Source organism: Hippoglossus stenolepis, chromosome 15 (genome assembly GCF_022539355.2).
Source record: "Hippoglossus stenolepis isolate QCI-W04-F060 chromosome 15, HSTE1.2, whole genome shotgun sequence".
NCBI lineage: Eukaryota > Metazoa > Chordata > Actinopteri > Pleuronectiformes > Pleuronectidae > Hippoglossus > Hippoglossus stenolepis.
This window is the reverse complement of record NC_061497.1, coordinates 6,381,409-6,407,741: the sequence shown is the minus strand read 5'-3', so window position 1 is coordinate 6,407,741 and position 26,333 is coordinate 6,381,409. Positions and strand designations below refer to the sequence as shown.

Sequence of the window (26,333 nt, the reverse complement as noted above, 5' to 3'; positions counted from 1 at the left end):
GTTGGACAGCTCACCTGTGGACGAGGGTCGGTCATCCCAACTCCACTGGGGTTGGGCTTGGGCTTGTCTGTGATAATCTCCCTCAGAATGGACGGAGGACACTGAAGAGGGACGTTCCCCTCCAGCGTAGGCCTGACCCAAATTAGGTGACTTGGATTTCCGGCTGTTGGCTTTGCCCTGCTTCTGCTTCCCTGTACATCCAGATAGAGAGAAAATTTGAATCAGCAACATGGTAAACGTAGGAAAGTGTGATTAATAAAAGTCTGATTTGTGCGTACCCATGCTGGGTGATCGGTTTGCCTCCTGGCGGGCGTCACTGCCTGCGCCGGTTGTGTTGTTGATAGGACACTGAGCCCCTACACCTCCCTGGTGCTCCTCCTGTCTTTCCTCTAAGTTACCCATCAACGCTTTGCGGATTATGTCCTCCAGGCCCAGGTTACTGGCTGGATCACTGAAAGAGTGATTCCTCGGGTTGATGCTGCCTAAAAACCAACACAAAAAATCAATGAGGAAGGAAAGATCAACACAAGTGAAGTGATGAGTGTCTGAGAGAGTTTCACTACTACTTACTGGAGCTGGTAACAGCAGGCAAGTTAAAAATCTCTGTGCCGGGTTGCGCATTTCCTGCAAGACAAACAAAAACTGAATTTCTGACCAGATATGATATCTTTATCCCAATGTCTAATGAGTTTAAAAAATAATAAGCCTTGTGGGCACACATTAAAGGAGTTTGTTTCATATTCTGGTGCATGCATGTTAGTTTGAAGGAAGATGATAAGAGAGGACCCACTTACCAATATCAGAATCACCAGAGGAGTTCAACTTACGAAAGATCTCCTGCTTCTTGGATCTCACCATTGGCGAGGTGTTCTCCAGCTTGGTAAAGAAGGAAGGCAGATAGCTTACGCTGCCCGGGGACCTCGAGTCACTCCTTGAACCAGACAGAGGGTAAATAGTCAAAGAGCAGAATGGTAACTGGGACAACAAGCCCTCTCTGAGGCCACAAATACTTTTCCATATCAGATTTGATGTTTTTTGTGTATTTTTGGGCCCAATATGTTGATGTACTATGTGTAAAAGGTACAGTAAACCTGTATTAACTAAGACATGTACTAGCTTGTTGGGCTTACAGCTTAAAACTATCAAGTTTGCAAACTGTGCAGCACAAGTACCTGATCTCAGAGTTCTCAGCATCTCGCCTCTGAGGTGGAGGCGGCCCGCCAGCCTCCTGCTTGTCCATGACTTGGTAGCTCTGTGGTGGAGAAATGGGTTCATAGTTCTCCATCAGCCTGCCTCCTCGCTCTGGAGACTTACCCGGCCTGGACATGAAGTAAAAAGACAGATTTTAAGACACATGATGCATAGTAAAACAGACTCACTCCCATTACGTCAGGGTTAATGATCTGGTCCATGTACCTGGATCTGGGCTTGTCAGGAGCATTCTCTGGTGAAACTCTACTGGAGGGTCTTTGGTGGTGTAGGGCCTGAACCTGGTTCTCAGGACTGTAGCGGCTGGGCACCTTGGCACGACCTGAAGAGGACCCAGATGGCACCACGTTCTGGAATGTTGAAGAAGCTGAGGAAGAAACCTGGGCAGGGTCCTGATTCCGGGCAAAGTCCTGGGTTATGATATGCTGCATGACAGGGACCACAAAAACAAGGTGAGTTAGGTATATCAGGATGTACTTTTGATACACGCTGCATTACTTTCTCATTTTCTTCCACGCAGCTTACCGAAATGTGATCTGCCAAGGTCATGACTCGGTGAGTCTTATGGACCTGAGAGTAGTTATCTGCCTGGGAGGAGGGGGGCTGCTGGGAACTGGGTTGTGGCTCCCCTGATGGTCGGTAACGACTCATATCGTAGGCCCGCATGCCAGCTGTTGAAGGGAAGATGTGTTTTTATGAGACATACATAATACAGTGCATGGCAACAGTAACTGATCTACATTTGCTTTCAGGTGACAAGAATAACTTGAAGTCAAGTCAGGTGACTAGTCTGCTGCAGAGGAACGGTGTCAGATGGTCTCAAATGAAAAGGTCAGGGGGATAAGTCAATCAAGTTGTTAGCTTTACTCCACTAGCAGCTAAATTTAGCCTTCTCAGTGACAGAATCAGTCTCACTGTTGTTGCATGTCATCTAGGACATGAAGTTAAAACCTTCGAAAACCTTCTAAAAATGTAACTGAGACATTCAGTATTCAAGTTCTAAAAATGAATATGTTCAAACTGAGTTTGTGTTCATACCTGCTGCCTGCTGTTGCACTTCTTCTGGTTTGTCTTGTTGGAGCTGGACTGGGGAAGTAGCAGGACTGATCACCTCAATGGCTCCTCCACCGGTATTGTCATATCGATTAGATGACACTGCAGGACAAGTATGAGCAAAGAGTCATTTCTGTAAAGGTTAAGGTTTAATCATGTTGCAGAAAGTTGTGCTTGAAGAAAATTATTAATTTTTAACTCATTTGTGCACAAGTCCACTCAGGTAACTGACAGTATCATATAGCACTTATGTTCACTTTTAATGAGGTTCAGTTATTTCCTAGGCCATGTGTATCCAACACACTTACAGCTGCTAGAGGAGTCAGAGCTCTGAGATCCTCGCTCTCGTGAGTCTTTGTCAGACGCTATCTGCCGTGTGATGATGACATCAATGAAGCTAGCGGCTGTGATAGTCGTCTTTCCTCGGGTACGAAGCTCCTCTTCGATGCGGGACTTTGATGTTTGAGGTCCTTTATCCTTAGCTCCAACACTATGGCCCTCAGCATAAGCTGAATGGGGCTTACCTCCCGGCAGAGACATAGCACCATAAGGGGACTGCATGGATCGTCTTTCTGCCTCCTGTTGCTGCTGCTCGGCTGCTCGCCGAGCGGCAGCCGCTGATGCCATTTCATCCTCCCGATCGTGTTTGTTCTCCTTCACCTTGGACACATCCATCTGTGGAGCAGAGGCTGCAGCGTCCACCAATGCAGCCAGAGCATCAGCGGCAGTACTGTAGCGAGAGTTACTTTGTGCTGCTGCTGTTGCTGCTGCTGAATGAGGCCTGATGAGGAAAGGAAGAAATTAAGGCATCAAAAATATTTCCTGGAGGATTGGTTAGTTAGTTGTGAGATGTATGTAATGAATTCTAACAATAACTAGGGTTATCTGGAAAACAGATAGTGAGCAGATATAAACAAAGTTTTTAAACCTACATTAAAGAGGTGATGACACTCTTGCCCTGGAAAATGCTCGGCCGTTGTTGAATCACTACGTCCTGTGTTCTTTGCAAGGGAGAAGGGGAGTGCAGATAACCTCGACTTCCTGGCCGGCCCGGTTGTTCTGGTCCACCTAATACACAAATTCATCCAACATTAACCATGAATGAATTTGAATGTAGACTTTCAAAACATCTACTGTTTTATACAACAACAAAACAACTCACCTCCACGCATGTATTCATTGGTTCGCTCCCGGTCGCGCTCTCGTTCTCTCATTTCCCTCTCCCGTTCCCTCTCCCTTTCACGCTGCTCCCTCTCCCTCTCCTTCTCCTGATGCTCGCGGTCACGCTCACGGTCACGCTCCCTCTCCCTTTCCCTCTCTGCATTGGCGGCAGCAGTTGCAGCAATATGGGCTTGGTGACCTGAGGAGAACAACGACAAACACCAGAGACATGAGATTTTACACATACCCGTCATGTGGCAGGATGGGCCAGAGCCTTGCTCACACGCTTGGAATCTGTCACAGCACAACCATGGTAATATTCTGTCCGGGGAATATTGCCATCTTTACCACTTGAGATGAAACGTTGACTGCAACAGACTGCTGCTTTAGTTGTATATATGCTTAGAATGTTTATAATTACAATTACGGATTTTTAAGATAATCATAATCCCTTTTAGGTAGGATTATGATTATCCCAAAAAAAGATCTGGAGACCTATCACATCACTCAACCATTTTTGTGCCTCTAGGCTTTTTATGGCTTATACTGAATTTGAGTCTAAATATAAAAGTATGGTAAGATAATACAGCTAAGAATTACAAGGCATTACAGAGTTTCAGCTGCCACATATTGACACCTCAATCCTACATGTTGTGCACCAACAAATTCTATGGCCATGCAACACTCAAGTGTGGTGAGAAACCCTTCCCAGTATGAGTGCAGTAAGATTCAACCTCATCTGTGACTGGACAGGCAATTGACCTTTGACACCTCTGGCCTACGCAGGGTTGCACTCTTACAGAAGTGTGAAGGAACATGGAGATCGTGGCAAGGTAGATAAAGGAACATAGGTTGTAGGGGTAGGGAGGGGAGGGGTCCTCACCTGGCGATATGGAGGTTGGGTTGAAAGCCCTAGGAGGGAAAGGGGGCTGAGCTCCGGGGAGGTAGGCGGTGCGTTCCAAAGTGGGAGCACCTGTTCCCCCAGGGTGAGGCAACAGGATAGTTGGAGGCATCTGGGCTAGATCAATAATCCCTTTTACAGACAGAAGCAAAGGGCCAGCGGTGAACAACAAAATCCGATCCATCAATTTCTGAATTTACGAACACCCGGATACATTTAGCTGTAACCCATCACCGTCATCTGTTAGTGCTCCCAAATACAGATTTATCAGAAAGCAACAGGGCTGCAAAGAGAGTGGAATAGTGGTCAACTTGTAGGAGGCAACCACTAAGCAAAGGGAGATTTGGAAAACCAAATCCACTTGGGAAATTGAGTAGTAGTATCAGCCGAATCCTTTGCAGCCCCAATATTAAGAGCAAATTGGCGAAATTTCTGTAGGTCATTTGCTTCTGGGCGTCTGGAAAAGGTAGCCACTACTTCACAAGCACACAATCTGCACACTACAGCTCCCCTTGCCCACAGCCTCTCCCCTGCCAGATGTGGCAGATGAGAGAGGTTCAGCTGGTGGAGGGCCATACCTCGTGCTCCAGCTGGGTAAGGGATAGCGACAGGTTGTTCCCTTGGTGACAATCCCCGGGTCATGTCAGGCCGAGGAATGACTTGCATCTGCTGGGAAGTGATATAATCGTTGAGGATGGTCTGCCGCGTGTTCTCCATGGTGTACAGCTGGTAGGTGTTGTGGTAGTTTGTTGGTGACTGCTGCCTGGCGAACATGAACGCTGTGGCAAAGGACGGGAGAAAAACAAAACATATGAACAGAAGGCTCACAGATACTGATCGCTCCTGCTGATGTCGACAGCTGAAAAAGATCCTGGACATGTAATGCCTATGAATTTGAGGGCCTGAGTTGCTATCATCACTTTATGCACAATCAAGGCTATTATCATTCAGTTTATAGTTGTGGTGGAAAGAGTGGAAAGGGTTTAAACACAGTACCAGGATCCAGCACTCTGTGGAAGGCCAGGGTGGGGTCAAGATGCGGAGGCAGGTGCGGTCGGTAAACTTCCCCAGGAACAACAGGCCGGTGGTGGGGGTCGAAGGGGCTGTGAGAGGCTACAGGGTCCCCACTCGACACAGGGGACTTTGCCGGGACATTGTCCCTCTGTGTTGGGGTCATGGCACCCTTTCTTTCATGTGCAGCAGATTTCACAGAGCTCATACCACCTTTGTAGGAAAGAGGAACCCACATGACTCATCCAGTTAGTTAAACAGTAACAGAACACCATCTCAAAACAATACATGTGTGGCAGAAATCCAAATTCAGGAATTAATGTCCACCCAATGACCTCGGCAGTGAGTGCATATTACATAGTACTCCTAATATGCTTATTCTGGCAAACAAGAAGACCCGACTTAGCAAGATAACGAATTCAATTTTGTCTAACATTATAATTGCCTATATTGCCTATTAAGACAATTAATGAATGGCTAAGAACCTGCAGTCCACAGTGTAAGTAGAATGAATATGGAATATACCTTCAGCAGCACGTCCCAGCATAGGTGAACCTCTGGATACGGGATTCGTGCTGTAGTTGACAGGGGTCCTGCGAGCATTGGCATCCTCGTACATGCCCGGGCTGAGCTGCGATTTGCTCGCCTCTTGGTGTGTGGAGCGAAGGACTGAGGTGGTGGAGTTGACCGCAGAGGTGTGGCGTATTGCCTTGCTCTCCTCGTATTTGGCCCGTTCCATGGCCTCAAGTTGAGGCATGCTGTGGGGAAGCTTGGAGGGACTGGTGATGAGGGACTTGACGTTGTGCTTGATAGTCGTCTGGTTGTGAGGGTGAATCTGGTAAATGGAGGCCACAACAGGTCAGTGACAAATTCATCATCCTCATTGTTTCATCTATTATGTATATAAGATGATGCAAGTTTGACCAGATGCAACACATATCTGTGTATATAAATTTAAGACCAGGTGCAACGGTTTTGTGCTTGTCCCTAGAGTCTCATTATCACGAGGTCATTATATTAAAGACACGTGAAATACATTGTGATATACTGAAATCATCCTCTAACTAGAAGGATCGCCGAAGTGTCCTTGGGAAAGATACTGAACCCCAAATGCCCCTGCTGCACATACAGTAGATGCACTGTATGAATGTGTGTGTGAATGGGTGAATGTAAAACTGTACTGTTAATCACTTTGAGTGGTCTTCAAGACCTGAAAAGCGCTATATAAATACAGACCATTTACCATTTAATGGGTTAATAGCAAAAAGTAAACTAAGACCAGTAGTATTCGAATAATATGTGGACACCAGCTCTTCAAATCTCCAACTGTCTTACCTGAGATATGGATCCCTCCATAACCCTCCTGTCTGACATGTCAAGGGTCTTGCAGAGGTCCTGGCCAGACAGTTCTTGCCGGGGGATTTCGTGAATAGAACGTCCCATTTCTTTGATAGTGTTCACCCCCTCATAGGGCTTGCCTTTACCAATACCCCCTTCGAAGGACCGGATCGGTGGGCTCTCTCGCTTGATCTGTTTGCCATATTTCATGGCATCTTCATACGTCTCTGCAGCAGTTCTAGGTGTTCCTGGGAATGATTTCAAAGTATTTCAGATTTTTCTCCTTGTTCTGCTAGTAACAGTGAGCAACTTGTGGAAATGTGACAAGCTGTACTATTAGCTACCTTGCATGATGGATCCAGTCATCATTGGTCTTTCCTTAGAATCTCCATGGACTCCTTCTCTGGGCAAGGCTCTGCTAATTAAACCTGAGAAACAAATAAGCCCCATCACACTCCTGATACAGAAGGAAAAAAACAGAATACGTGTTGTAAACTCAATGACACACAAGCAGTACCCTCGAATTGAGCTCCTTCCCTGCCGGTGTGGCTCCTGCCCATGGATCCCTCCATCATGTCGTAAGAGCGCTTCATCTCATGGCCTGTTCTGGGGCTGCGGGTGTTTTCCCTGGGGTTCTTGATAGCTTTTGGACACATTTCATGATCATGTTTGTATTCTTAATGAAAAAATACACTTGTTAATTTGTATATCAATAATCAAAGCACTTACCATCAAATGAGAGGATGTGACCACTCTTGCCTTCGTAGATGACGTGACCTTTAGCCAACTGTTCTCCTCTGGCCTTGTCTGGGATGTTCAGGTCCTCTGTGGCCAGCTTTGTGATTGTGCACTTCAGGAGGTCAGCAGCAATGCTGGACTGGGGCAGGGCCGGTGTGCCCTATTTAAGAAAAGAGCAAAGATGTAACACAACACAGACTCCACTGCTCCAGACTGTGACAAAAATGGTTTGAATGCGCGACCATTTTTTTGAGCATGTGCAAATTAAAATTTCACATGGTCACATTCGAGCACGATGATGAATAGGCTGTTTTGATGCCTCTCCAGCATGTTTACTGTCTCAGCAGTTGGTTGAAAGTAGTACTCTTTCTTCTTCACTGGCTCAGTTAGTCTCTCTGCCTGCACCTTCATCACACGTGCACTGATGATGACGGTATGAAACAATCCATTAAGCTGTTAATTGGTTCCAAACATGAAGCAGTCTATGGCCGTTTACATTAAAAACTAAATGTGGAAAGAGAGGAAAAGGATCAAGTAGAGGGAGAGCCAATGAGAGTTCCTGACTCAGGCACAACTGAGCCAGTGAAAAAGAAAAAAGCATTTTTTTCAACCACAATGGCTGACGCAGCACTGGTTGTTACAGTAGAAGGGGAATACAAAGCTTTGTGTGTATTGTAGGTCTTGTGGCTCATCCATGACAGCCAACTCTTAACTTGTCAATGGGTCAACATAGTTTAACCTTTGAATTGGTAGGACATGAGGAAAAAAAACCCTGCAGGGACCTATGCATCAACCAAAGCAGCGTCCTCCTCCTCACTTTAATCATTAGGTAAATCGTTCAAAAGAGGAGAATGTAATAGTCAAGTACAACATCTAAAAGAACCCATTTCATCCAGTCATTACCTGAGTAATTGATCCTCTGTAAGTCAGACCCTCGCCCATCTTTGCTTGGTTGCCTCTGCCATCCTGTATGGATGAACATGCACCTCCTAGAGAAGAAATACAGGGTAAAATGATGAGTGATTAGTGGAGTTAAACCAAAAACTAGATTTTTTTAAACCGGTACATGCACTGTACTTGTGTGAAGCTTTTCTAACTCAGTGGACAAAGCTCATTAACCTATTGACACGCACACACACTAGAGCTGCCATGCAAGGTGTTGGCCTCCCCACCAGCAGGAGCTTTGGGCTCAGTTTCTTACTCAAGGATAGGATGCGTGGGATCAAACACACCTACACAGACTCATTTGTAGGAGTTCTCTGTTCATTATCGGTCTATGTGTCTATAATGTACCAGCAAAACAGCACTGAAACCAAAGTTTTGCTTTTGTCGCGCCAGAATCCAAAGCCTTCAACAACCTTCAACCTCCTACTTTGTGACAAAACAGTACGTCTTTATTTGTCCTTAACATTGAACACGGTAAAATTATGTAATATGGATTATTAAATTGGTGGCGTAACAGTTATGCAGTTATGTTTTCAGCAGCAGTGGTAATTTGATTGACTGCTAGTGTTGACGATAGGAATCCTATAAGGAGATATTAATAGCGAGTATGTAAATATTTGACAGTACCCTTTATTCTATATTTTCCTCAACATATATTTAAGACACCTTTTTGTTGTGATTGGGGATAAATGTAAAGTAGCAAGATGCATAATAAGTATGAGCATGAAAGATCTGGAATATAAGCTTTTTTTTCTGCAAAGGTCAGTGAACACACCACTTCAGAGACAGTGGCTAGACATGTGATCTCAGATTAGAGTGATATTCTAATTTGACTCCCTTATAGGATGGATGATTTTTCACATCTTTACTTTTCAGTCATCACACAAACTGGCAAAAAGCTTGCAGAAGATTTAAAGTGCACCATCAGTAGTGCATCTATTTGACTTGATAAAAAATGTATCAAATAATAAAATGCTATGATGTAGCAAGAGAAAGTCTCATAGCCCGTTAAGTATAATAATCTTGCATCACTGCAGAGTTTTCACTAAAATAGTTGCATTCAAGTCCTCTGGTTCACAAGAAGCCTCTTGTTTGGTTTTATCTGAATGGGGTCCGGTCTGTTTGAACTGTTTGATGACAAAACAGTGTAGCAATGTGACCTTCTGGAGTCATACCAGGTTTGCTGGGATCCTGCTGCCGAGGCAGACCAAGAGAGATGGAGCCCACAGCGCTCTTAGTCCCCTCTGGGCCATATACAGCATGGGGTGGGAGGTATGTGCCAGGAGTTCCCTGGAAAAGCAGGGTCAAAGAACAGTTTTTAAGGTCAGGTCACTGTGTTCATGAAAACAAGACAGTGGTTCCAATTGACGTTGATGCACATTTATGTGTTACAGATAATCATTTATAAACTGTGGTATGTGAAAACAAACAAGTCATAAACACTTAATTTTCATCACTACTACACCTTTTACAAAAGTCCATTTACCAGGTTATGGATCTGTGTTAAGCATTACCATGTAGTAACAATGTAAGCATGCACTAGTTTCTGTTGAACTGAGCTACCAAGTGAGCTGAGATCAAGTTATGACAGTCGAGAAGCTGTGCAGTGGAAAAATAAGACTTGGTGCACATTTTCACACTTCCTTCATTCCCTTCAAATATACATTTATTTGCACTGAATAATTCTCCTTAACTAATTCAAAGTAAATGACAAATTGATGACTGCTTACCTAAAGTTTGCCATGAGTTTCTAATATAATACATTGTTTTTTTCTGTGCCTTTTTAATTTATTCTCATTTTTAAGCTCTCAGAAACATATGACACAGAAAGCATCCGTTCTAAATGACAGTGGCGTCTCCTCCTGGATCAAAGCTTCTAATTCTCAATTTTAAGAGTTGCATTTGTGCAAACAAAGTATATGTTGCTATTAAGGTCAAGTTACACGGCACTCTTTTAGTTTGTCATTTAACTACAACCCAATTGGTCCATTTTTGGAAGAGAATAAGGACAATGCTTTTAATAAGATGGTATTTAATGACTTACTGCACATCTGACCCAGGTCAGTTAATTTAAAGCTAAAGCTCACATGAAATTGATAATTTAAGAATTGTAATTGTTGACATTTGTTAATCTGGGGCCACCACTCAATCAATGTCATGGTCTCCCTGGTGTTTTACCTGGGAGATGGAGCCTCCTTGGATGAAGGACGGCTTGTCCGTGGGCTTGGAGGTTGGAATGAGTGGAGGAGGAGAGGGAATGTTGGGAGGTCGACTGGGTCTGCTGAATGTCACACGAACTCCATCTGGCATACTCTGGACCAGCTGGTTGGGAGCAGGGTGAAGGACTGGTGGGAATATAAAAAAGGACAAAAACATTTTTTTTCAAAAGTTTCACAAGCCAACTTTTGGGAGTGAAATAACATATGTGCAAAGAAATTGCAAAATCACTTCTGATTCCCCCGATGCTATTCCGATCCAGCCAACATACGCGTTCCATTAAATTTAATTTTCAATCAAAGACTGCATGATAAAATATTCAGCTTCATTCTGACAGACTCCAGTGAGTGGTGAAGTGAGTATTGAAGACATCAGTTAATAGCTTGTTCCTCAGCCTGAGGTGACCTTGTCCCAAACCTACTGTCTATTTAACCATCTCCTGGGAAAGCAGACGAAATGGATCATAACACACACAAACACATACAGACACAGAGTGGCAGTAACCTCCCTGCAGGGAGTGCACCTCATGCTTTGCACTCTATAAAATCAAAAATGCTAATGTATGAGAGTTCCTCCAGCGGGCATGGACGTCATCGTCCTGCTGGCTCATCCAGGGACAGATGAGAAAACAAGCCACTCCATAACAAATTTATAAATCCCTGTTGCAGGGAGACTGTGTCAAACATTCATGCTTCGTTCACCATAAAGGACAACAACCTAATTTGTCAGGACACAAGAAATGTGTTTGCATTGAAAAAGAGAAACCGTTGCAGTCGAAATTCAGTAACAGTCCAACTGCCTCTTCCTGTTGCACAGCACCCTTTTGTCCTTGAATTATAATTCTGTAAATATAGTTAATCAATGCAATTCTGTAAAATACTGATAAAGCACAAATTGCCAGCAAGATCAACAGCAATCCTACTTCTGCTCCCACCATAAGTTACTTTATTCTAGACTCATAAAATTCCTCCAAATTACTGAAAATTATCCAACTTATGAAACTTTCAATCAGTGTCACAACAGCAATAAAAGAGGGTTCATGGTGTAATTCAATTGTATATTTCAAGCTCTACTAAACAGGTAGTGAACAACATTAAAAGTAGACAAAGTGATATTGGATGAACTGTAGGGAAAGTTGCTGGTCATTTTATTAGTTAAATTAGATTTTCTTATTCAAAGATTGGTAATTCTTCATAACAACCACTTACAGAGGTCATCTCATTTCTGTTCAGGGTGTTATAGTGTGGGTGTTCTTCATTCAGCAACTAAAAATCATGTTAGTATAAAAACAGGCACAGGTATGTGCTCCATTATAAGATGGATGAGATATAACATTAGAGCTACAGATAATGTATATTGTTACGGTTAGTAATCTTTGTTCTCTGTTTATTACAATAACAACACTGTGTCACGGTCACTGTTTCATATACATGCATGTAATACTGTGTTTGTTATTAACTGTTGCACATTGTGTAGGTGATTAAATAAGGTAGGTGTTGTGAATTTAGAAATTACAGAAGGTGACTGATTTAACTAATTTTACAAAATGTGAGTTATCTGGTCTTAGTCATTGAAATGTAAGTAGCAGTGGATTGAAAAGTGAAGTACATTTTCAAATAGGTAATGTTATGTTATTCTAAGCAATAGAAACACAAAATTAAATGAATGACCATGGCAATTATTGATTGGCACTGATTCACAAACCACATCAGCTTGAAACAAGAATGTAGCACAAAGGGCAAGATTAAGGTTACAAATATGTGCCTGTGTTTTCTTTGTGCACTGGTGGACAGAACAAAAAATATCAGATTCATACACTGACGTACTTGCTGCAGTTATAAAGTGGCCAGCCTACTCAAGTGTTAGAACCAGAAAGAGCTGGCTCCTGCTTGTTTGATCTGTACTGGTGCACATGCACAAGCACACAGGGCATTAACCACACAAAGGAATCTAGATTCTGCGGAGCCTAAGAAGCATAAATCTATAATATGATGCATCAATGAACCAAAGAAAAAGACCCAATACAGACAAAGAAATTGACTGTTATTTAACATTGGTCCACCCAAGCACCTATTAAACAAAACATTGCTTATAAAAACACAGAAAATGACACATTCCCAGACAAATACTACTAGAAACGATTTATGACTCGGTTTAATTTAACCTTTCTGATTCAATATCCCTGGAGAGAGACACCCTACATATGATAGTAAAATCAAAACATGTCAAACTGAACCTCAGTAAACTCTTTGTCAGTCCAAACTATATAAATAAATATCCTGCTGCCGACAGTCAACAAAGTGCCTCCATTGTCAAACACAAAAGGCTCAATGTGCGTCGGACGAAGCTACGTTATATCAGCACAGGAAGGGAGGAGGCAAGAAGGGAGAGAGGGGGGAGGGGGGAGGTGAAGATGTGTGCTTTTACCTGGCGGCACACTGTAGCGGGAGGCACTGGGGGCGTTGGGGTCAGGCTGGGGTGAGGCCCTGCTCAGCTCCCTGGGAGAGAGTCTGTAGGGAGAGCCTGGCAGACCAGAGTGGGCCTCCTGGTCCAGAGCCAGCTTCATGTCATAAGGCAAGTAGGATAAGAGCTTACCTGCAGTACACAGGCATAGGGACAAAGGGAAGACAGCCACTATTAAAACAAGAACTCAATGCCAGTGAGCATTGAGTTGACCTAGAATGGACGGACCTCTCAACTAACACCGCCACCTGGACACACCCGCTGAAACCTATGTAATAAATATCTTGGTGCCAAAGCCCAGCAGCTTACTGACAGCTGCTCTGCTCTTCACAGCACTGCGGCTAAAAGGTGCTAAAAGCTTTGCAAAAAAAAAAAAAAGATAATACAGTCTGCCTAGTGACTTCACCGCTCTCCCTTTAGAGGCCAAGTGGCTAAACTCAGACTGAATGCACAGACCCAGCAAGTGTCCGATGCTGACTTGTCAAGTCAATCAACTTCAAAAAGCACCACAGTCCTTTTCTTCCAAAGGCAATTCAGTAGGCGCACCACTGCACACCTCTGTGTAAAACAGGGTCAGCTAACTTTTTTTGTCTTGGCTCAGGCGGAACCACACTACAACAGTACAGATCACCTTCAAACGCTTCCTTTTTTGAAACTGCACAAAAAGGATCTGGGCCTAAAAATGCATTAGCTATAAATAGTCCACTGCTCACAGCAACAGGGAACGAGGCTGATGGAGCAATGAATAGGGAGGAGGAGTGATGAGGACAGAATGAGGATATTTTTTTTTTTTCACTTACCATCTCTGTCGAGCACCGTGGGGCTACGTATGTTGAAGGGTGGTCTGCGATCCAGATCTGCCTGATCCTGCCTCTGCTTCTCCTCCTGGTGGGCAGACTCGTGCACCGCTTTGATCTGGTGTTGCAACATGGCAAAACCACTGATGGGCACGCCACCAGGTCCAAAAGGACCAGGCAACTAGAAGGGTAATGATGGAAAAGGTCCAGATTAGGTGAAATTAAGGTATGATACTGAAGCACTGCACAGAGAGCACAAAAAAATAATCAAAAATAAAATTTGTTCTCTGCATATCTTGGAACTTAAAAAGATATGAGATACATTTCATTACCATAAATAAAAGTGAGACTATACATTCATATAAAGACCTTAATACAAATTCTAAATTTACAGATTAGAAAACAGTCCATCTAGGAGCCCATTAGCTAGCATCTGATGATGAATTCACCTCAGAGGACAATAGCCATCATTTTGTGGCTTCTGGGGTAGCAGATATCAGAGCAAAGACTCTGTCTTCCTTTTGTCTACACTATTTACAGTCCGACTTGTTTCTTTTATCACAATAGTCAAATGTCTCACCACACAAAACACAAACAGCGATACTTTTTGTTGGTGTTTTAGGTCCCAATGACATTTTGGCCAATTTCGTTTAAGAGCTATCTGCATATGAATGCACATTAATAAAAAGCCTTGCAGATGCATTTCGGTCAATGTGATCCACCCGTCTTGCTCTCAACATGGACTGTTTACCTGCAGGCAACCAAAGCCTGCTCAAACGTGATTGGTCAAACTAGAAACAGAAACAAAAAAAGGCTTCCGGACCCAAAATCTTGTCCCTCACCTACAGATTCTGCATATCTGTTTCTAGAGATTACCAAACAGTTAACATCGACTTAACAGCACACAATCGAACTGACCAAGAGTTTGTGATCTGGCCACATTGCTGATAATGATTGATGTGTATGTATGTTTATAACCTGCTGCCTGCCTCTGTCCCAGTCTAAATGGATCAACATGAAACTGTGACTAACCATGGCTGGGATGGAAGCTGCCCTCTGATGCAGCTGCTGGATGTTGAGCTGGACTTGCTTGGGTGAGGACACCAGCACCGTGCCTGGAGGGTTGAGCAGTGAAGGCTTATCCATGGAGAATATTCTGCCGAGACAAAAGGCAAAGCATATCAGTGTGCCATGTTCTTGTTAACTGCAATTTTGTTCACACAAGTTGAGAACATGTCAGGTAAAAACACACCTCTGTCTTTCAGGCTCTGCTTCCACATCCTCGTCAGCACTGCAGGTGGCACTGGAGTCATTATCTGAATGGAGATCCCTATGCATCTCGCCATGATCACCCTTTTCTCTATTCTCCTTCATCTCAGGCTCCATCTTCACCTGAACCTCTCCGGTCTTCATGTCCACATCCTGTGGTTCAGTTTTGGGATGTACTGAGCCAGGATATGGAGCCACCCTGGTCTTTTCTTCCTGAGATCCAGTCTCACTCTCCGGACTTTTCTCTTCCTTGACACAGAGTCCCCCGTATGAGGTCTCTGGGGCCTTTCCATTGCTGCCCTGACCTTTGTCCTGGTCAGAGCACTGAGCATCTCCCGCAGCGTTCTTGGAGTCACCAGACTTTGATGAGTCAGTCTGAGAGGGGGAGGGGGCGCTCTCTGTATCGGAGCTGTTGTCACCACCTAAGGAAGCATGACAAGATGAATTAGTACATGTCGAAGATGAATGAAACCACTTGCAACTGACAGGGCGTTAGAGCAAATTGAATTTTCATGTAAGAATAAAGGACAAGACAGAAAAATATTGTGGAAACGAAAATGAACGAAAAACCTCAACAATTAAAACTATCCTTTGAAAATGGTATTAAAATATTTTTTCCATTAATTAATTCAGCAACATTCATATATCAGACCAGCACACACTATATCTCCTGACTAGTGGAACAGTTTCCTCCACTGTTGAGAGGAGGATGAAGCTACTAAACATCTAAATGACAACCATCAGAATGTTTGGGAGTACAATTTAATAGAGCTGTACTGAAGCCTCTTGTGGCTTCATGTTTAAATATATAATGTGGGATCTGCAGATCACCAAGGCCGTACAGTGCAGTTTGTTTTTTTTGTGAGAAAAGAAGAAAGTCAAATAAACATGACAAAACCTTTGACCTCCTGTTGTTTCCACTGCTTTCTTGTGAACTGGGGGTTTTTTACAAACTAATAATATTCAGTGTTTATCCATATTTCTACAAATAGCTGTCTTTTTCATCCCTGCACCATGTAATACCAGAAAACATGAGGACTTCTGGCAAGGAGTGAGGCGAGTAGACAGACAGGCTTACTGGATCAAACAAAAGAACCAGCACTGTGTTCAAAGAGCAGGATTTGTTGAGTCTTCAAAGCCAAGAACTCTTATGCAACAGGCGCCTATGTAGTCAGAATTGGTTCATATCTTTTATCTCTTCCTCTCCCCCTTGCCTTTTTTCCTTATTTGATCCCCCCCCTCTCTCATTAAAACTACAGTTAACAGACAGCAAGCACATTGCTATCAACTGAAATTCTTTCATGACAACTACGAGGCATTTCAGATCAGGATTTACTGCTTTGCACTGTACTGATCACTACAATCTTTCTCTCTTTAATCTATTTACTTAATACTTGGTAATATCAGGCACAAAGTTGGATAGGACAAAAAACTGGATAAACAGTCCATTTTGTCCTTCCAGCAACGTTGCTTTAACACTTGTACCTCAGATAAACGGAGTATGCGTGTGTGCGCCTAACGATGAGCACATGCTTTCATATTATCCATCTCTCTGACCTTCACTGTCATCTGCGTTGTCCTCATCATCATCAGGTGATGCTGTGGCTAGACCTTCACCTTGAGACCTATCAGCACGAGCCCGCCTTGTATCCTGGGAAACACAGAAAAGTAGTATCTTGCGTTCATACATTACAGTCACTGATACACGCAATGACAATGACAGATCAAGGGTAGAGAGCGTAAGATAATCAACAGCTTACTTGTTTATGCTGCTGGAGCAGATTGTCCAGGTTGTGGCGTCTCTTGTAATTGAAGTAGAAGTTCTTGCACTGCGCCTCACTTTTGGTGCCCACCATTTTGGCAATGGCTGTCCAGTTTCGCCCATGCTCAACTAGCCCTGTTTGAGGGCAAAGAGAGACAATGCAATATTAAAGATTTGCGCCCTTTTAACACTTGCCGAAACAAAATCTGGTAAAGCTGAAATGTATATAAACTAAGGCTATATTAAAGTTACGCTGTATTAAAGTGTAGGTATCGTAAAGGCACAGCTTAGTGGTATAACCAAGAAATCAAAACCTGATGTAACAACCCCGTTCAGGCCTGGTATTAACATACGTCCTGAGTGATCCGATTAAAAGTGGGTAGTACAGGTCTGAGTGCTCCCAAATACAACCTCAATGCGTCATGAGATCCAATCACTCAAACCACATAAGATGGTCTAGGACCCAAGTGGCCACATTCTTTTCGCTGTGTGATAGTGACACATATGAAAGACTCTTCCGACTGGGTAATAACAGCATTATTTGGTCTTTTTGTGATTATTTGCATATAGAGCAGGGAAATGAGATCCTATCACATTCGGGACGTATTTCAATATAAGGTGTAAACACATGGACTTATGGCTGACCACTTGTGATCAGATCTCTCAGAACGGATGTTAATAACAGGTCTGAACAGGGTCAACGTAAGACCCTCATTTCCAATTGTTGCTTCATGTTGTGTCAGGGTGATAATTATGATCCACGCAGAGGATCTCGATAAATTCTTCATAGTCTTTCTTTAGAATAAAATGCTGCTGCAGTTATTCTTGTTGAGGGTAAACTTTGGTATTGCCGCAAAATTACACTATACTCCTGGGGTCCATGTTGCCATGGCTTCTTTTTAGTCTTCCCCATCCTGATTAACACTGAGCTTAACACACAATCAGCTTTGATGGTCTAACTAAACTAGCTGCAGTTAAATGGCAGACAGCCATTTACCTTTGACATAAGGGCAACTCTTCTCTAAATCCTGTAACCCCTGTGACCTCCCCTTCCTCCCAGCCTTACTGAGACAAGGGATAGTGGTCGACAAATGACGAATCACCACAGAGCTCAGCACAAAGCCCCATTACTTTTCACTTCACTGAGAGAATGGGGGTATTGGGACTGTTAAGAGTGACTAGGGCCCTTTCAGAGTTGTTAAAACATGCAGATAAAAAAAACTTGTATCAGTACTGTGAATTTTATAACATAGCGTCAAAACCTGGAGTCTAAAAACATCCAATCAGCCACAGAATTAGAACAGGCAACTAGTTTAAATGTTCAAGCTAATCTGTCTATTATTAGTTTACTTGGTCAAGTCAAGTCATGAAAAATTACTCAAAACGAAAAAAATTTTTTTTTTTTTTTTTTCAACAGGCCGTGGTGAAAAACTCTTAAGAATTTATGTTTGGTTGCTAAACGGTTTGATAAATTGTGACAAAATTGTTCACAAGTGAAATGTTCACACATTTAACTGTCCTCTTTTAGGAATTCTGCCCATTTTTTCATTTCTGGATCTGCATAAAACTTTAGAGAAATAACAGTATGATGGCGTTACCATGGCAACAACCTACCCACTCTTTTTGTGCAAACATCTTTGACTTAAGATTTTTGACTTAAGATCAAAATCTGAATTTTAAATTCTTGCCTTGGTAGATACTTGCATGTCAAGTATATTATAATTATTGTAAATGTTACAAGGAAAACTTCTCCTCTTGTGTCATATAAAATATCGTCTTTATGAAGCTTATAACGTTACATATTTTCTAACAGAGAAGAGCTTGTGAGTTATGCTCATTCAGATCAACAGGTTGCAACTATGACAAAGGGGGAACTGTATTCAATAATCAGGCAGGACCAGCCATACATAGCAGCATAGCATAAAACTGATTTCTGAACGTGTGTAGTCATATGACTAGAGGAGGTCGAGCAGGTTTCTTTTAGGTAGACTAATCCAGACATAGTTCGAATACAGGTCTGGATGCCTGAAGAGATCATAGCTGCAATATATTTCTGTAAAGGGGGAAGCAAATCTCCAAAACCCAGCAAACAGTCTTAATTAATCCACATTAAATCCCCAGTGTGTGGTTCTTGGCACTAAGGGAACCCTTCACAGAGCCAGTGAAAAAGAGGGAGAGGGGGCACACACAAATGGCTTATGACCTGACTGCAGCAGTGCACTCTGAGAGCAGCATGCAACATTTTAAAGAATTTACGAGACCAAAGTGACTTTAACATTTTTCTAGAGGATCTGACAAAGTGTTTGAATGTGAATAATAGATAGCGATCTCGGGAGAAGCCACAAAAAAACACTGATGCTTAATGGATGGCCTTAAAAGATCAATTCTGAGAATCCAGCAGAGCGGTGGAGCTAAAAGACAGAGAAAAACCTTCATGGGTCTCTGACAGCTTCCAGTAAAGCAGCAGCAGCACAAGTTTATATTAATGCGAATGCATGTGCACGTTCATTCCTGCGTGCATGTAAGAAACAGGCAGGGGCGAGGCAACATCAGATTATCAGAGGAGGAAAAGAGAAAGACAGGAGGTGGGGGACAAGCAAAGATCATAAAAAGCAGAGGAGCAACACAAAAACACAAGGACAGAGAGATAAAGCCAGAGAGAGATTAATTGAAACACTACCTTTTTTAGCGACCTCCATCTCCTCCTCGGTCCAGCGAGAAGTTTCTCCGGTTTCAGCGGCACCAGCTAAATCACAAAGAAGAGAAAAGAGAGTCCCATAAGCACTGACAGGGAGAAGGACAGATAGAGAGCAACAGAGAAGGCGGGAGGGAGACAGACGGAGAGAGAGAGTGGCAGTCCTCTGTTCAGCCGTCTTCTTCTCATGGCCACTAATCTAATAATCTGTTTACATTCAGGGGCCGAGACCTGCTCCCCCACTTACGCTCATGCTCTCTCTCTTTCTCTCTCTCTCCCTCTCTCCCCCTTCCCCTCAGCCCAGTACATAGGCTCCTCCTCTCTAATCCATGAGGGGAGGGCCTTGGTCAGCTGATGTAGCACCAGACAGTGGAGGAGTTAAGAGCCATGCCTCCCTCTCTGGGAAAAGGCCTTGGATGGAGACAAATAGTCAGATAGAAGAGCCAGCCCTCCCTCCCGCCCCTTCTACTGTGACACCGTGCATCTCATACACACTCCTCCTTCTTGCCCTGGTTAAACTACGCAGATCCACATGCCCCCACCCCCACAAACACAAAATTCACAAAAGTGCAAAGTTAGCGTGGAGGGGGCCGAGTGAACTCTAGCCCACTCTCGTCCATGGCACGCACTGAGACTGAGTAAACATTTGGACTAATATAGCAGCAGATGTACCCTTGACATTAACACGAGGCTTGCCCACCACCCACACCCACCACCCACACCCACCCACCTCGAAGATGAGGAGATCAATTCTCGCTGTTAAGATGCCTCATACCAAAAGGTCCTCACAGTCTGTTACACTCGACTGGACTACGCTTCCGTCTCCAATAGCAAAACTAACATGTTCTCCCTGTGACAGCCTAGGCCCCATTGGGGTGGGCATTAATCTCTAGGCTAAGAAAACAGGCTGAGAGTCTGTCTATAGCATAACATTTGACCTAACAACAGTCACACAAAAACACAAAATGAATCAGCAGCTTCCTAAACTTGCCTGGCACCATTTCAACGGGGAAGGGCTGACAGATAGCTACCCTTTAGTGTCTAGCCCACTTATTTCTAGGAAGTACCATAGCTGGAGGGATTACAACAGAGCAAGCAAACAGTTGACACAGTCCTACGTAAAGCGTGATATGCCCAGTACAGAGCCAGAAAGGTCAGAGGGTTGATAGGATGGAAGGACACAATCAATCACATTATAGAGCAGACTTTGCATAACTTTAAGAGTGCTGAGTGAGGTAAAGCTCGACAGACGGCAGCAGTAGCAGGTGGCAAAGAAGCACAGCACAGTTCTAAAACAGTCAATTAATGATTCAAATTAACGACACGCGGGCTTAGCACACGGGGACTCGGATACCTGAAAACCTGAGCTAACACCGTCAGAGAGACAGACTTCAAAGGGTGGAAGAGTACAAGTGCATGACTAAGTACCATGACAACAGCTAAACCAGAGCCGTGGATTGCCATGGTGATGGACAGACTACAAAGCCCTTCCTGAGTGGAGCGCAGTGCAAGACAGAGTCTGTCTGACACCTCGCACTCGGAGTATGAACCTACTGAACCAACTGTCCGCTCTCAGGATAAAACGGATCGGTTAACTTCTCATTTCAAAAAGAAGAAACTGCAGAACTAAAGCCCGACATGTCTCTTAAAATAAGATATACATTTATTATTATATCTTGCAAGTGTTTTTCCATTCTTCCAAAGCATAACATAAGAAGAAAACAGTCTGAACTTTGTATGTTACATCAGTGACAACACCTAAATTATTCATCAGAGAGAAAATAATATCTTTTCGCCCACTGTGACATTCATGAGGCTAAAAGGGATGTCAGACTGGACCGGGCTCACTTCTCAGTAACCATTCTAGTTAATTGTGTAGGTTACCGTGTGCTTTGTGATAACTTGTGAGAAATCTTTGCATGTATAAAACGGTATAAAAACTGTGTTTGCGTGACCTCACTGAGATGTGACTTACAAGTGAAAAAGACAGCCACCTCAACTATATTCAACATTGAGATAAAAACTGTGTATCTAGCTTTGGATAGTCTCATGCTGTTGAATCATAAAGCACATTATTCTTTTCTTGAAAAATATATGATAAGTATTTAATGGTTCTATTTAGTCACAATATCACATTTTCCCACATGATAATTGTTACCAAAATTGGTAATAATATCTGTACGTTTGCTCATGTCGGTTAATTCGGTTAATACTTTTCCCAGTACGTGCATTCTTGAAATGTTGGGTCTCTGCTACGTTCCGTGTTGTATCACCCTGCTGCATGTTTTCCCTCCTCACTCCCCCACTGACCTGCGCTCACATTACACATTAATAATAAACACCAACCCTGATCAGGACACGTATTTAAACACATTGAAAAGAAGTCCAACATTTTCAAGTTCACAAACAACACGAGACGTAACGTGACGGGCACAGCCGGGACATCAGGGTTAAAGTGACCTGAACGATCCGGGTTCATGATCCAACATCATCGATTAATAACTAAAGAAATGTGATTGTCAGTTTGTGTGAAGCACGAAGGGGACATGGAGACACACACACGCAGAAGAGAAGTTCAAGGCATAACATTGTTTACACTTTTTAGTTGATGGTGTCAATGGTATCCACATTATTATACTATAAAATATGATACATTTAAAAAACTATAAATCCTGCTCTTTGTTCTCTCCTCTGTTTCTGCTCTTTTTGCCTACCCCCCGTAACCACGCCAACAGCCAATAACACACAAATTACGGATATCTGAATATTGTCATTTTCTAATGTAAATGTATAGGTGTGTTTGCTGTGTTCAGTTCACACGACCACACCTAAGGTGAAAACACTCTTATTTTGTAGACAGCAAAATAACAAAAACAAGAAAACTCAACACCCTGCAGCCACAACATAACAAAAATAGTTTTCATGTTGAAAGAAGTGTTGTTTGTATTTAATGAACAAAGTTGCCCTTCAGTCAGCAATAGACTTCACATGACAATATTCATAACTTGGAATATTTCGTTGAAAAACACTTTTGATTCTCTTAATCAGTGACCCCTAATGAACTAGAGGAATAGAAATAATTGACATCAAACTTCACAACCATTTCGAAGGTAGAAAGTCACCATTGTGTTGCCGTCTTGTTGGTTTACAATGCAACTAAATGTGAATGAATTACGCATTTTTTCTCATGGTATGTGTAAAACAAATTGAATGGTTGAATTGTGGAGAATCTAAACATGCTAATGATATGTGGCATGTCAACATTGAAAATTGTTAAAGCTTTTATGGATTTATGCCTCCTGCTACAGTGCCTTGCTCAATCGTTAACTGGTCCCCGGAGACCGCCTGGGTTCAAAGAGGCACTTGGTTATTTACATGATACTATAATATATATTATGCATATGCATGTACACGCATATATTTTGCATGTATCGTTAAAATTGTGAACTCCCTTTCTGTGTCAGCATATGTGCTCCTGTGAAGTAACATATCTTCAACAACTTCCAGAGAGCATGCCCGAGATAATTCACCTTTATTAGCATCCATGGCAGACACTGGAGTTTTAGCACCCTCCTTCATGGCCCTCTGTGCTGGATCAGCTTTCGGGAGCTGTGGAGGATCTGGTAAGGCAGGCTCAGAGGAAGAGGGAGGTGCTTCCTCAGCCGCCACAGTTGCAGCCTCATTGGCCATGGAACGTGTGGTGACTGTCTGCCTTCCCTTACGACGGCCCTGGCTGTTGGCAGTCTTCCTGCCACGCGGCGTGTTTTGCTCCTTTCCGTCCTCGTCCTCCCCACCGTCACACTTGTCTTTGTCCTTGCCAATGTCCCTGTGGTTTTGGAGAGGGAGAGCACAGCGTTAGAGAGCGTTGGTACAGCAAATATCGATTCCCTTCTGACTCAGCGACATGCCTTTTTTGTAATCTGTTTTTTTCCCCCCATGACTTAACACAACAGAAAAAAAGAGTTTGTCTGCACTCAAACTGAACAGACTTGTTAACAAGTTTCCAAGTTGCCAACTAGTAGCAGAGCACCACAACAGATACTGCTCTGCCACTTCAAAGTCATGTCTAGACCAAAAACATGCATCACTCCACCAAGAGCCTGGGCATGTAAAGTCTTATTATAATGGGCAACACAAAAATAATGATTTGTTTTATGATAAAAAAAAAAAAAAAGACCAGCTACATTAACTGTGAAGCCAGCTTTGTAAATTCTTCACCCTTCATATACACAACTGTAAGTCAAATAACTATCTAACATTTCCTACATTAATCCTAGTGTATGGACCAAGGTCTGACACTTTGTAACTTTACCTGCAGGGCCTGATGGGACCGGAATAACACAGAGTCAAACAACTATTCCTAACTCACCTAGAATCCTCCTTTTCATCTTTCTCTTCCTCGTCCTTCTTTTCCTCGTCCTCTTTTTTCTCGGATTTCTCAGATTTTTCCTCTTCGGTTTTTTCGTCGGCCTTCTCTTCTTGTGAGGGACGCGTTATTTGCTGCAGAAAAAACACAAAGGGAAAATATTAGGTTTTTTCCTCCTTGAAACATTAAGAAAAAGGTCAATGTGCATTGGAAAAAAAACAATACAAGGCAGTGCTAGCTACTCAGTCCACACTGATATCAATGTTTTAATTTATAACCGCCACACACACTCCTGACATTTAACCCTTCTTGCTAACAGCCATCTTCTGATGGTATAGCAGTGCCTGCATTTGCCCTGTGAGCCCAGAGGACCATGTAAAATTATACAACAGAATATGGGCCTGACCTGCTTAAATATTCAGTTTGATAGCAACAGAATGCAAGTCAGGCGAATGGCAAAAATGGATGCTATCATCTGATGATTTTTCTCAAAAAGTACTGACAATAACAATATGAGGCTTCTAGTTGCACACCCTGTGCAAACAGAGGTAAGGCTACACCATATCTGGAAAATCATACAAAACACAAACACACCACATTGCAGATTCTGATCATTCTGCTTTAATTTTAATATCATGAAATTTGTACAGTGGCCGATTCTCATGCCTTATTTGTCTCAGTAAATCCCAGTAAGAGAGATGAGGGATCAAATACTATGAATTTTCTCCCATACTGCAACGGATACAAATATAGAAAGTCTTAAGCAGAAAATGAGAAGATCTTAGCATTTTAAAAATAAAAAAGAGTTCGAGGTTGAGTTCTTTTTACTAAAGAAAAGTGAAGAGTGAAAACTCCATTGAAAAACTTGATTTCAAAACACAGGTCCAACAGATTGATTGAGGGCAGAGCAACATTCTTTATCATCACCGCTGGCGTGGTACACCACAGAATGCTTCCTCCTGCATGCTCCATGAAAGCGCTGTGCTGGAACAAGTCTGGCTATGCCAAGCCAAACATCCCATGCTGGTACCAGATGGGGTCAAGGAATGTGCTTCACTCAATGGCAAAGGCAAAAAGAAGTAGACTGAGGCAAAGAGAAGGAAGACAGGGCAACAACGTAAAAAATAAGAGAAGAAAGCAGGGTTGTGGCTGGACAATTTTTCAACAACATGGCTCTACACATGAGGAGACTGGCTGCCAAAGCACACAATTAAGCCAGACGCAGAAAAGCCTGACACCTTTCTAGAAATAGTCACACTGATAAAATGATAACAGCTTATTAGAGTCAGCTTTAGCTGATCAGACAGTAGCCATTTTAATGCCTGTGTCTACTGACTTGCAGAAACAGCGCCGACCAGCTCTAACCAGGAACAGCCAATAACCAGCAGGATTTTGCCTTCCAGGAGTGGAGCTACATGACAAGCAAAAACAAATCTGCAATATTAAAAAGAAAACTCCATGTGATGCTCTATTAGATTTACCCTGTATACGTTATACAAGTCTGATCACAGCCTCCCCTTCGTGCCCCTTAAAATCAATTGTAAACAAAACTGTAAATTTGATTAGTTGTTGATGTCACTGCTGTTATCTGCTTATTTGTCAAGACTGTTGCTTACATGATACGTTTGCGCTTACTTTTTCTGAATATGATGGTGCCATCAAATGTGTTGACCTAATTCTAGTCCTGCAGAGTCAGAGCTCAGATTGTAAGTTAATGTATGCCGTACAGACATGACCACGTGAATTTAAATTCTTGACTCATGAATGTTTTGGCACTAAACAATTCAGAGGCGTTTTTTGCAGCAGGGAATTTTGTGTTTGAGGCAGATTTTTTCTCCCCATTCATGTCCTCCATTGAGATGCTGTTCTGGTTAGGTATGGGAGCGCTTGTGTTTGCTTTGGAGGTGGTCAGAGAGCCGTGGCATTCCTGCCTCTTCTCCCACATTGCGTAAAGAGCCTCTCCACACAGATGTCCTCCAAAAGTCAATGAGGCCCTGTGGTTCTGCGGTTCTGTGGGTTTCCAGCATTTTAAATGAAACTCTTTCCTGACCTGGCTTGAATACTTTGAGTTTTAATTTCTCTGCTCTTTTGCTGATTCACAATCACAAGTCCTGTTTGATTTAGGAAATAATGAAGCCACAAGTCAATCTTCCCTTTCCTACCACAGAATTTTGGCCAGCAGAGGAATCTCTCACTTTTTGCTTCAAGCTGTTTCAATGCAGTAATAGGAAATTTTAAAATATATATTTGATGCTAATTATTGTAAAGCATCACCTCCATCCTTGCAAATCATTACAGTAATTGCCATCATTCAGGGACACAATAAGGCTGAAACATTCTAGTTAAATGAGGAAAGTGTAAAAAGAATAAGAATTGGTCAGCCTTTATGGAACCCCAATAACAAAGAA

General features: G+C 42.8%; 1 protein-coding gene across 3 annotated transcripts in view; it reads right to left on the bottom strand.

Moving 5' to 3' along the window:
• Window positions 1–26,333, bottom strand: part of ncor1 (nuclear receptor corepressor 1) — a 51,271-nt gene that overhangs the window by 2,507 nt on the left and 22,431 nt on the right. The window contains exons 15-45 of one of the 3 annotated variants that reach the window (XM_035178809.2): window positions 23,929–24,059; window positions 23,090–23,385; window positions 19,545–19,610; window positions 16,863–16,999; window positions 16,660–16,753; window positions 15,086–15,524; window positions 14,866–14,989; window positions 13,837–14,014; window positions 13,001–13,168; window positions 10,535–10,701; window positions 9,532–9,646; window positions 8,315–8,400; window positions 7,403–7,571; window positions 7,191–7,316; window positions 7,018–7,101; window positions 6,671–6,921; window positions 5,861–6,170; window positions 5,321–5,548; window positions 4,903–5,103; window positions 4,307–4,456; window positions 3,425–3,622; window positions 3,195–3,330; window positions 2,571–3,043; window positions 2,248–2,364; window positions 1,735–1,880; window positions 1,417–1,634; window positions 1,173–1,319; window positions 795–931; window positions 571–624; window positions 279–482; window positions 15–191 (exon numbers count right to left, since the gene is read on the bottom strand). In XM_035178809.2, coding sequence (XP_035034700.1) covers window positions 15–191; window positions 279–482; window positions 571–624; window positions 795–931; window positions 1,173–1,319; window positions 1,417–1,634; window positions 1,735–1,880; window positions 2,248–2,364; window positions 2,571–3,043; window positions 3,195–3,330; window positions 3,425–3,622; window positions 4,307–4,456; window positions 4,903–5,103; window positions 5,321–5,548; window positions 5,861–6,170; window positions 6,671–6,921; window positions 7,018–7,101; window positions 7,191–7,316; window positions 7,403–7,571; window positions 8,315–8,400; window positions 9,532–9,646; window positions 10,535–10,701; window positions 13,001–13,168; window positions 13,837–14,014; window positions 14,866–14,989; window positions 15,086–15,524; window positions 16,660–16,753; window positions 16,863–16,999; window positions 19,545–19,610; window positions 23,090–23,385; window positions 23,929–24,059 — 5,527 coding nt within the window. The remainder of the gene's footprint in view (window positions 1–14; window positions 192–278; window positions 483–570; window positions 625–794; window positions 932–1,172; window positions 1,320–1,416; window positions 1,635–1,734; window positions 1,881–2,247; window positions 2,365–2,570; window positions 3,044–3,194; window positions 3,331–3,424; window positions 3,623–4,306; window positions 4,457–4,902; window positions 5,104–5,320; window positions 5,549–5,860; window positions 6,171–6,670; window positions 6,922–7,017; window positions 7,102–7,190; window positions 7,317–7,402; window positions 7,572–8,314; window positions 8,401–9,531; window positions 9,647–10,534; window positions 10,702–13,000; window positions 13,169–13,836; window positions 14,015–14,865; window positions 14,990–15,085; window positions 15,525–16,659; window positions 16,754–16,862; window positions 17,000–19,544; window positions 19,611–23,089; window positions 23,386–23,928; window positions 24,060–26,333) is intronic. The other 2 variants (XM_035178810.2, XM_035178811.2) reach the window with 2 other exon arrangements.